This window comes from Salmo trutta, chromosome 14, assembly GCF_901001165.1.
Source record: "Salmo trutta chromosome 14, fSalTru1.1, whole genome shotgun sequence".
Classification (NCBI taxonomy): Eukaryota; Metazoa; Chordata; class Actinopteri; order Salmoniformes; family Salmonidae; genus Salmo; species Salmo trutta.
Genome location: NC_042970.1, coordinates 80626137 through 80637727, shown reverse-complemented (window position 1 = coordinate 80637727; position 11591 = coordinate 80626137). Strand labels below are relative to the sequence as shown.

General features: G+C 47.5%; 1 protein-coding gene across 3 annotated transcripts; it reads left to right on the top strand.

Moving 5' to 3' along the window:
- Positions 1-108: 108 nt before the first annotated feature.
- On the top strand, positions 109-10648 carry LOC115147573 (coiled-coil domain-containing protein R3HCC1L). 3 transcript variants are annotated; one of them, XM_029689826.1, is made up of 7 exons: positions 109-189; positions 637-1161; positions 1543-1736; positions 2581-2651; positions 3023-3118; positions 5362-5502; positions 8450-10648. In XM_029689826.1, the coding sequence occupies exons 2-7, from the start codon at positions 646-648 to the stop codon at positions 8503-8505; spliced, it is 1074 nt and encodes a 357-aa protein (XP_029545686.1). In that variant the 5' UTR covers positions 109-189; positions 637-645; the 3' UTR covers positions 8506-10648. The 3 variants fall into 3 exon arrangements, with proteins under 3 accessions (XP_029545686.1, XP_029545688.1, XP_029545687.1); XM_029689828.1 differs by having other exon boundaries at positions 128-189; positions 642-1161; XM_029689827.1 differs by having other exon boundaries at positions 159-189; positions 633-1161.
- The last annotated feature ends 943 nt before the right edge of the window (positions 10649-11591 follow it).

Sequence of the window (11591 nt, the reverse complement as noted above, 5' to 3'; positions counted from 1 at the left end):
ACGAATACTTTTAATATTCGGCGGTTCGACCAATGACTTGTCTTTTTTCAACAGAACTACAACTACCAGCAGCGATTTTAGTTCTACGTCATATACATGCGACAGTATGTTTTTCCCCCTTCTAATTCTAAACATCCGGCGGTTTGTTGTTCGGTTGATATCTAGCCAACTGATAAACTACAGATTAAGGTATTTTGCTAATGCTTATACGTTTATGATTTGAAGGAAATAATTGTATAGAATGTCTTGTTCTACAGTGCATTATGTGTTAGGTGTATTCGGGTTATTGCTAGTTAAACTGGATGCATACTGCTGCATAACGCAGCCAAGTCTAATTTATCACTCAAACACCCCGTTACTGACAACGAATTAGCAGAGAATGTAGTTAACCAGTTTGGACTTGTTTTTAATTTAGTACAGTATAGTAGTGTAAGATTTCTACATGCAGTTTGAATGGTTCGAAGTACCATGGCGCATGCGTGATAGCTATTAAATGACTGAGGGGGCTTATGCGAATTAACTAAAGAGAATTGGAGAGAGGTGCCTAGCTACTCAATTAACCTATCATAGGTATAACGGGTGCCATTTGGGAGGCATCCTTAATGATTTGTTCCTCTTCCTTTCTCTTCCATGTAGGACAGTTGTATGGTGATGGAGGGGGAACAACCTCAAGAGGACTGCGCCCAACCCCAGCCCTCCGCGTCCTGCTCCAAGAAGCCAGACAAGCCCCTCTACCAGCCCAAGAAGAAGCAGGACGGCCCCAAAGATAAGGCCCAAACCCAGGGAGACGGCAAACCAAAGCCCAGGCCTCGCTACACGGACAAGGCCCGAAAGAATGCCAAGAACAAGAAGGACAAAGGAGGGAAGACGGGAGGAGAGGGGAATGGAGTCCTAAACGGTGAGGCCAAACTGGAGGAGACGGTAGAAGAAGGAGGCGGCGACGCGGGGCCACAGAATGACGGACAGGCTGCTACAGCCAACCAGGGAGAAGATGGAGATGTGGGTTCGCGACTGGAGACGGGGAGCAAGAGTTCTCCGTCTGAGAGGGAAGGGGGATCCCGGGAGGGGATAGAGGCAGGCCCTCAGGAAGAGGAGGAGGAGAGCTGGGACGCTCTCTTTGATGACGAAGGAGAGTGTTTGGACCCCCATGTGCTAGAGGAGGTGAGGCTGCCTGTCTGTATGTCTGTTTGAGGAGGTGAGTCTGTCTACCTGTGTCTGTCCCTGTCTGTCAGGAGGTGAGTCTGTCTCTCTGTCTGCATCCCCAGAATACTGCTATAACACTCAGTGTATGTCTGCTACACGTTTGCTACTTATTAGTGGTACTATTGCTGCAATGCTGTTATTTACACATCTACTGTTCTGTCTATAGTTGGAAATCGTTAGGAGACTAGTAAACTAAATTATTATCTCTCTCACCCTCTCTCTCTCTCACACTTTCTCACTCTCTCTCTCACCCTCACCCTCTCGCTCACCCTCTCTCTCTCTCTCTCTCTCTCTCTCTCACTCTCTCTCTCTCACACCTCTCTGCCCCCCTCCTCTCAGCTGGCCATAAAGCAGGGCAGGAAGAAGCGGCCGGTGCAGGAGGCCAAGTTTGACTACTACAGCTTGGATCAGGACAGAGAGGGGGACGGTGACACTGAGCTCAGGGAGGATGAGCTGTCTAACATCATAGAAATCTACGACTTCCCCACAGAGTTTAAGACTGAAGACCTGGTCAAATCCTTCCAGGCCTACCAGTACGTAGCAGCCTTTACTGTCCTTTTAGGAGTCCTGAGGTTCCGTCAAATCTCATTCCACCCTAGTCCCTATCAATACACAGTGAAGCCGGTGCTCCGTCTTGTCGAGGGGTAGCCGAAGCTCCGTCTCGGCTGCCCCCGGTGCTCCGTCTCGGCTGCCCCCGGTGCTCCGTCTCGGCTGCCCCCGGTGCTCCGTCTTGGCTGCCCCCGGTGCTCCGTCTCGGCTGCCCCCGGTGCTCCGTCTCGGCTGCCCCCGGTGCTCCGTCTAGTCGAGGGGCAGCCGAAGCTCCGTCTCGTCGAGGGGCAGCCGAAGCTCCGTCTCGTCGAGGGGCAGCCGAAGCTCCGTCTCGTCGAGGGGCAGCCGAAGCTCCGTCTCGTCGAGGGGCAGCCGAAGCTCCGTCTCGTCGAGGGGCAGCCGAAGCTCCGTCTCGTCGAGGGGCAGCCGAAGCGCCGTCTCGTCGAGGGGCAGCGGAAGCGCCGTCTCGTCGAGGGGCAGCCGAAGCGCCGTCTCGTCGAGGGGCAGCCGAAGCTCCGTCTCGTCGAGGGGCAGCCGAAGCTCCGTCTCGTCGAGGGGCAGCCGAAGCTCCGTCTCGTCGAGGGGCAGCCGAAGCGCCGTCTCGTCGAGGGGCAGCCGAAGCTCCGTCTCGTCGAGGGGCAGCCGAAGCTCCGTCTCGTCGAGGGGCAGCCGAAGCTCCGTCTCGTCGAGGGGCAGCCGAAGCTCCGTCTCGTCGAGGGGCAGCCGAAGCTCCGTCTCGTCGAGGGGCAGCCGATGCTCCGCCTACAGTGTGTGCTAGTGATGAGATGCTGAATGTGTTTTTGTGTGTGTGTGTGTGTGTGTGTGTAGGCAGAGAGGCTTTGACATCCAGTTTGTGGACGATACTCACGCCCTGGCTCTCTTCAACAGCCCCATAGCAGGTGAGTCACACAGCTTTTAGAAAGGAAAGGAAAGGCCATAGACTCTGGTAGCTCTGTCCGACACAATCATTTATTCACACACCTCATCACAGGTGAGGGATACAGCTGAACATGTTTCATACCTTATCTAAAGCACTGCGTGTCTCTCTTCTGTCAAACTCTACTGAAGATGTTTGGATGGTCAAATGAAGCAGTGGTCAACGTGTTTTAATAGTAGAGCTGACTTAGCTGTCTTCTCAGTCAACACTCAAGTCAACATCTGAGGTAAACATTAAGCAACTGAACTCTCTCTCTCTTTCTGTCTGTGCACGTGGGTTATTGCTCACGTGTGTGTGCGCGTGTGTATGTGTATGTGTGTGTGTGTGTGTCAGCTCGAGAGGCTCTGAGGACCAAACACCCGCTGTTGAAGGTCAGGTCGCTGGCTAAAGCCTCCGTCACCACCAGGGCCAAGGCTCGCAGCTGCTCAGGTACTAACTATCCTCTCTTTCATTCATCTGTCCATCCTTTCCTGTATCCTCCATTATCTAACTGAGTATTTCTGGAACTCCTTCATCTTTGACCTGTTTTCTCTTCCTCTGTCTGTCTGTCTCTCTCTCTCATATCTCCTGTATTCTCTCGCTCATATCTCCTGCATTCTCTCTCTCATATCTCCTGTATTCTCTCTCTCATATCTCCTGTATTCTCTCGCTCATATCTCCTGCATTCTCTCTCTCATATCTCCTGTATTCTCTCTCTCATATCTCCTGTATTCTCTCTCTCATATCTCCTGCATTCTCTCTCATTTCTCCTATATATTCTCTCTCATACAGTGAGGGAAAAAAGTATTTGATCCCCTGCTGATTTTGTACGTTTGCCCACTGACAAAGAAATGATCAGTCTATAATTTTAATGATAGGTTTATTTGAACAGTGAGAGACAGAATAACAACAAAAAAATCCAGAAAAACGCATGTCAAAAATTGTATACATTGATTTGCATTTTAATGAAGGAAATAAGTATTTGACCCCCTCTCAATCAGAAAGATTTCTGGCTCCCAGGTGTTTTTTATACAGGTAACGAGCTGAGATTAGGAGCACACTCTTAAAGGGAGTGCTCCTAATCTCAGCTTGTTACCTGTATAAAAGACACCTGTCCACAGAAGCAATCAATCAATCAGATTCCAAACTCTCCACCATGGCCAAGACCAAAGAGCTCTCCAAGGATGTCAGGGACAAGATTGTAGACCTACACAAGGCTGGAATGGGCTACAAGACCATCGCCAAGCAGCTTGGTGAGAAGGTGACAACAGTTGGGGTGATTATTCGCAAATGGAAGAAACACAAAAGAACTGTCAATCTCCCTCACCCTTGGGCTCCATGCAAGAGCTCACCTCGTGGAGTTGCAATGATCATGAGAATGGTGAGGAATCAGCCCAGAACTACACGGGAGGATCTTGTCAATGATCTCAAGGCAGCTGGGACCATAGTCACCAAGAAAACAATTGGTAACACACTACGCCGTGAAGGACTGAAATCCTGCAGCGCCCGCAAGGTCCCCCTGCTCAAGAAAGCACATATACAGGCCCGTCTGAAGTTTGCCAATGAACATCTGAATGACTCAGAGGACAACTGGGTGAAAGTGTTGTGGTCAGATGAGACCAAAATGGAGCTCTTTGGCATCAACTCAACTCGCCGTGTTTGGAGGAGGAGGAATGCTGACTATGACCCCAAGAGCACCATCCCCACCGTCAAACATGCAGGTGGAAACATTATGCTTTGGGGGTGTTTTTCTGCTAAGGGGACAGGACAACTTCACCGCATCAAAGGGGTGATGGACGGGGCCATGTACCGTCAAATCTTGGGTGAGAACCTCCTTTCCTCAGCCAGGGCATTGAAAATGGGTCGTGGATGGGTATTCCAGCATGACAATGACCCAAAACACACGGCCAAGGCAACAAAGGAGTGGCTCAAGAAGAAGCACATTAAGGTCCTGGAGTGGCCTAGCCAGTCACCAGACCTTAATCCCATAGAAAATCTGTGGAGGGAGCTGAAGGTTCGAGTTGCCAAACGTCAGCCTCGAAACCTTAATGACTTGGGAGAAGATCTGCAAAGAGGAGTGGGACAAAATCCCTCCTGAGATGTGTGCAAACCTGGTGGCTAACTACAAGAAACGTCTGACCTCTGTGATTGCCAACAAGGGTTTTGCCACCAAGTACTAAGTCATGTTTTGCAGAGGGGTCAAATACTTAAAATGCAAATCAATTTATAACATTTTTGACATGCGTTTTTCTGTATTTTTTTCTGTTATTCTGTCTCTCACTGTTCAAATAAACCTACCATTAAAATTATAGACTGATCATTTCTTTGTCAGTGGGCAAACGTACAAAATCAGCAGGGGATCAAATACTTTTTTCCCTCACTGTATCTCCTGTATTCTCTCTCTCTCTCATATCTCCTGTATTCTCTCTCTCTCATATCTCCTGTATTCTCTCTCTCTCTCTCTCTCATATCTCCTGTATTCTCTCTCTCATATCTCCTGTATTCTCTCTCTCATATCTCCTGTATTCTCTCTCCTTCACCTCATTTAATTCTCTTCCTTTATTCTACCCTGCTTCTCCTTTTTTTATCACCTATTGTGTATTCTCTTTGTCCTTCTTCCTTGCTATCTCTGCCTTTCTTTGCCCCCCCTTCTCTTTCATTCCCTGAACACTGTCCCTCCTCTCGTCCTCCAGACTACCTGCTCCCTACTAAGGAGCGCCCCCAGACCAGTGCAGTGTTGGCCCGCAGGCTGGTGATGGGGGCGCTGGGCGTCAAGAGTCCCCAGAGCAAAGAGCACCGTGAAGCAGAGAGAAAAAAACTGCAAGATGCCAGAGGTACGTGATTAAAGGGGCAATCTGGAATTCAAGTAATAATAACAACAGAGGTGACCCCGCCACTTGTTTTGGTAAACGGCTGAGGGTTGGGGCTGGAGAAATGCAACCACTCTCCAATTCATAGACAGCTATGTATGCAAGGACTGACCATCCATGACATCAGACTGATCGTTTTAACCATCCATGACATCAGACTGATTGTTTTAACCATCCATGACATCAGACTGATCGTTTTAACCGTCCATGACATCAGACTGGTCGTTTTAACCATCCATGACATCAGACTGATCGTTTTAACCGTCCATGACATCAGACTGGTCGTTTTAACCATCCATGACATCAGACTGATCGTTTTAACCGTCCATGACATCAGACTGATCGTTTTAACCGTCCATGACATCAGACTGATCGTTTTAACCATCCATGACATCAGACTGATCGTTTTAACCATCCATGACATCAGACTGATCGTTTTAACCATCCATGACATCAGACTGATCGTTTTAACCATCCATGACATCAGACTGATCGTTTTAACCATATTTTGAAGCTATCCGGTTCATTCAGAAAGTATTCAGATCCCTTGGCTTTTTCAACATTTTGTTACGTTACAGCCTTATTCTAAAATGTATATATAAAAACAAAAAATCATCAATTTATTCAATTTGCAAAAATGTCTAAAAACCTTTTATTTGTTAATATTTTATTTGCATTGTCATTATGGGGTGTTGTTTCTAGATCTATTTATTGAAACTGTTTTAGAATAAGGGGTTTTGATGGTGTACGACCAATGATGGGGATAACCGTCTTGGTACTCCTGCATTGTGTGTGTGTGTGTGTGTGTGTGTGTGTGTGTGTGTGTGTGTGTGTGTGTGTGTGAAACCTGAGAGGTTTGGTTTCTGGTCAGACGGCTGACACACACACACACACTCCCGTCCCTCTGGCTAAAAGTTTCCTTCAGTTGTTCTCCTCACGCCCTGTGTTGCCGGGCAGAACTTCTACTCTATAATTTCCCTGTTGTTTATTTCCACTCCCAGAGGATTTATAAGTGGATACATACAGCCAGAAGGACCAGTCCACTCTGGTGCAGCTGGCAACTACTACCAAAGGCACTTAAATATTTTGTGTATGTGTTGCCATTCACCCTCTGAATGACACACATACACAATCCGTGTCTCAAGGCTTAAAAATCCTTCTTTAACCTGTCTCCTCCCCTTCATCTATACTGATTGAAGTGGATTTAACAGGTGACATCAATAAGGCAGTATACATTATTCACCTGGTCAGGAGGGAGCCGGACGGATGGCTGCTTATGGAGCTGACTTTGTTTTCTGGCATGGGTAACTGTTGTGCTCTACTGTTCTCAGGTGAACTTACAGGACGTTATGTGATCATAGACATTGTGTCTCAGTGTGAAGCTCTGTTTAGATTGTTCTAGACAACTAGTGTTCCCTCCCCCTGGTGCCCAGTGAGCACAAGACATTGAAAAGATGTCTTTTCAACCCCAAAAATTTGTATTTTCTTCCAAAAAATGTATTTTCAACATGTTTTCAACCCCCAAAAAGATATTATTATAAGGTGGGATGTGCTTTTTATACAGTAACATCCTGTAATCACATACAGTTGTCTATGATTCATACAGTAGACGTCATCGCGTACAGTCGTCTATGATTCATACAGTAGACGTCATCGCGTACAGTCTATGATTCATACAATAGACGTCATCGCGTACAGTCGTCTATGATTCATACAGTAGACGTCATCGCGTACAGTCTATGATTCACACAGTAGACGTCATCGATGCGTACAGTCGTCTATGATTCATACAGTAGACGTCATCGATGCGTACAGTCGTCTATGATTCACACAGTAGACGTCATCGATGCGTACAGTCGTCTGTGATTCACACAGTAGACGTCATCGATGCGTACAGTCGTCTGTGATTCACACAGTAGACGTCATCGATGCGTACAGTCGTCTGTGATTCATACAGTAGACGTCATCGATGCGTACAGTCGTCTGTGATTCATACAGTAGACGTCATCGATGCGTACAGTCGTCTGTGATTCACACAGTAGACGTCATCGATGCGTACAGTCGTCTATGATTCACACAGTAGACGTCATCGATGCGTACAGTCGTCTATGATTCACACAGTAGACGTCATCGATGCGTACAGTCGTCTATGATTCACACAGTAGACGTCATCGCGTACAGTCGTCTATGATTCACACAGTAGACGTCAGGGTGGTTATTAGATTCATTAGGATCTCCGTTAGCCGACACCAATGGAGACAGCTGGTCTTACTGGGGTCTGACACAATACGAAAAATACATTACAGACAAAAAACGACTTCACAGTTGACATTTAAAGACATGTAGTGTGTGTGTGTGTGTGTGTGTCTATCAGTTACACAGACACATCAGTACTTACACACCTGTGTTAACATGAGTGTTGTGGAGCTGTTCTCTGCTGACTTAAAGGTTCTACATGGAACATTTCATCCTGTAACTAGCGCCAAATGTACATGACATACCAGTACCAGCAAAGGAATACAACTCCACGAGAGAGAAACATACCTTTTCCAACGCTTGCGAATTTAGATTTTCTTTTTTTTACCGTGACTAGCCAGTCTGGCTGTTTTGTACATCTTCCTGTGTTAAGATTAGTTCTTGTTCAAGAGGTTGACCGAAACATTAGTAATATGTTTCTTCACATCCTTGCAACAGGTGTGTTCTGGATAATGATACGGTAAGAAACAGTACTGAGCCTTTTGGCACTTCTCTAAGTGTCTTTCACAAAACCGTGAAGAAATGATGGCTAATATATTACATGTTGCTCCTGTAAAGTGGAACTAGTCTTTGTCTTGTTGATAGTATTGGCTACTACTAGTAGTGTTGATTTACTCTCCTATCAACCTGTCTGTCTGTCTGTCCTGTCTTTCAGAGCAGAAGCGTCTGGCAGCGAAACAGAGAGACGACGCCTGGGAAGGGAAAGCCTGACGGAGAGGAACCACTTCCTGGCTTCTGCCCTCCATCCCATCCTCCCTTCACTGTAGGGACTAGACCCTCTGCCCTCCATCCCATCCTCCCTTCACCGTAGGGACTAGACCCTCTGCCCTCCATCCCATCCTCCCTTCACCGTAGGGACTAGACCCTTGCCCTCCATCCCATCCTCCCTTCACCGTAGGGACTAGACCCTCTGCCCTCCATCCCATCCTCCCTTCACCGTAGGGACTAGACCCTCTGCCCTCCATCCCATTCTCCCTTCACCGTAGGGACTAGACCCTCTGCCCTCCATCCCATTCTCCCTTCACCGTAGGGACTAGACCCTCTGCCCTCCATCCCATCCTCCCTTCACCGTAGGGACTAGACCCTCTGCCCTCCATCCCATCCTCCCTTCACCGTAGGGACTAGACCCTCTGCCCTCCATCCCATCCTCCCTTCACCGTAGGGACTAGACCCTCTGCCCTCCATCCCATCCTCCCTTCACCGTAGGGACTAGACCCTCTGCCCTCCATCCCATTCTCCCTTCACCGTAGGGACTAGACACATCTCTGTTCCCTCCCTCCCCCTACACAGGGCAGCTGTACTGAAGCCACACTGGACTGAACAGAACTGAACTCAGCCAAAGCCCAGAGTTTGTTGGCAGAAGATTTTCTCTTGGAACCTGGTCAGCTTAATATTAATCATCACTACTAACATTGATAACAAGGTCATATGGCGGTTAAGGGTCATATGGGGTCTACCTGAACGCTTGTTCAAAACGTTTTGCTACGGTGTCCACTAATGAATACAACCCTGGTCCATACAACGTAAAGGGGAGAGAATATAGTATGTGTTCAGAGAGGCTCCCATGCATGGTAACCAGGGTTATTATGGATGTGTTCAGAGAGGCTCCCATGCAGGGTAACCAGGGTTATTATGGATGTGTTCAGTGAGGCTCCCATGCAGGGTAACCAGGGTTATTATGGATGTGTTCAGTGAGGCTCCCATGCAGGGTAACCAGGGTTATTATGGATGTGTTCAGAGAGGCTCCCATGCAGGGTAACCAGGGTTATTATGGATGTGTTCAGAGAGGCTCCCATGCAGGGTAACCAGGGTTATTATGGATGTGTTCAGAGAGGCTCCCATGCAGGGTAACCAGGGTTATTATGGATGTGTTCAGAGAGGCTCCCATGCATGGTAGCCAGGGTTATTGCCAGGGTTATTATGGATGAGCGAATAGTACAGGGATGCGCTGCGGGGTATTGCACCCGCCCAGCACTAAAACACCTGCTGTGCTGATTCAACTAATTCATGAAGAATAGTTTCATTTGTTTTTTTAGTGGTGGGCTGGAACAAAACCCTGCACACATACAGCACACTGTGTAAGACGTGATGTTGTCAACAACCACCAGCGGGATACTAGACAGGACAGTGTGACAGTTAAACGGTAAGGTGGTGTACCCTCCAGGGTTGGGGTCAGTTCCATTTAGATTCCAGTCAGTTCAGCAACTAAATCACATTCCAATTCCACATTATCCTTATTGAAAAGCATTGAGGAGAATTGGAATTTCCGTGTACTTCCTGAATTGACTGGAATTCAAATGAAACTGACCCCAACCCTGATACCCTCCTATTCTGTTTTTATTTACTTTTTATATTGTTTTATTACCAGCTAATGGGGAGGAGCTAATTATGACCTAATTTATGTTACATGTATTAATCTTATAAAAAATAATCTCAGTCAGGAAGTGTATCTTGAATCATCCTCCCCCAGTTTCTGCTCGTGTTAAAGCACACTGTTTTTAGGTTAGGGGCAGTGTGTCAAGCGTCTGAGTATGAGAGCTGATCTAGGACCAGGACCCAACCGGTCCATATAATCTTATTAGTTGTGTTCTAAAAGGCAAAACTGATCCTAGATCAACACTTCTACCCTGAGATGAATGAGACATTGGGGCCCAGCTATCTTAACGGCTTAATAATGATGAGAGAGGACCGATACACCAAATAACATTATGATGACGTTTCCGTTGCACCCTAATGTTTGTAAAAATGTTTTTGTAAAAACAATGTATTTCCTTTCCTATTGTATTGTTCAGTGAACAGGGTTTGTCACTGTTTTTCTCTTATTGGTGGTTTAATAAATCATTTTTAAACTCTTTGTCCTGCTTCTCTCTCTCTTCGTCCTGCCTCTCTCTCTCTCTCCGCCCTGACTCTCTCTCCGCCCTGACTCTCTCTGTCTCTCTCTCTCTCTCCTTGCTGCCTGTCTGTTTGTGCATATTTTGTTTGAGTTGGGAGCAATTCCATTCCAACTCCTGTCATTGGTTGAACATTGCCTTTAAAAGGTGCATAGACGAAAAAGCGCGATGGGATTGAATCCCGGCCCGTACGGACCTCCGACAGTGATGCCGAGTCGGTCTGTAAGCCAGAAACAACACTATGGAAACTGAACAAGAGAATAAACAGAACTGAAACAGCCATTATGCCATACACTTGCACACCCACCCACCCAGCCAGCCACCCACCCAGCCAGCCATCCACCCAGCCCTGCCATAGTGTGATGTGAGATCTGTGGTCAGACCATGATAATATCAGAGCTTCAGGCTTTATGAGGAGGTAATGTGCCACGGGGCTGCAGGCTTGGCAATCACACACTAGTCACAATGTGCCAGTCTAACAGGCACTCCAGCCTGGCTGCTTAGGGCTTGTCAATCACACACTAGTCACAATGTGCCAGTCTAACAGGCACTCCAGCCTGGCTGCTTAGGGCTTGTCAATCACACACTAGTCACAATGTGCCAGTCTAACAGGCACTCCAGCCTGGCTGCTTAGGGCTTGTCAATCACACACTAGTCACAATGTGCCAGTCTAACAGGCACTCCAGCCTGGCTGCTTAGGGCTTGTCCCATTCCACACTTTCATCTTCAGTCTTGAGGACCACAGACACACACCAGCTGTCATGCCAACCCAATGCCCACGTGTCATGGTGTGGAGGTTGGTAGGTTGGAGCACAGAGTAGTTACCAAGCAACCGTTTAACCACAGTGTCAAACATGTGTTTAAGACTGGAGGAAGGAAGAGGACGACTGCGTCCCAAATGGCACC

Excerpts from the sequence above, each read along its gene's own strand:
- LOC115147573 (XM_029689826.1), top strand. The coding sequence starts at position 646 with ATGGTGATGGAGGGGGAACAACCTCAAGAGGACTGCGCCCAACCCCAG. Across the intron at positions 1,737-2,580 it reads AAATCCTTCCAGGCCTACCA|GCAGAGAGGCTTTGACATCC; the intron begins GTACGTAGCAGC and ends GTGTGTGTGTAG. Across the intron at positions 5,503-8,449 it reads AAAACTGCAAGATGCCAGAG|AGCAGAAGCGTCTGGCAGCG; the intron begins GTACGTGATTAA and ends CCTGTCTTTCAG.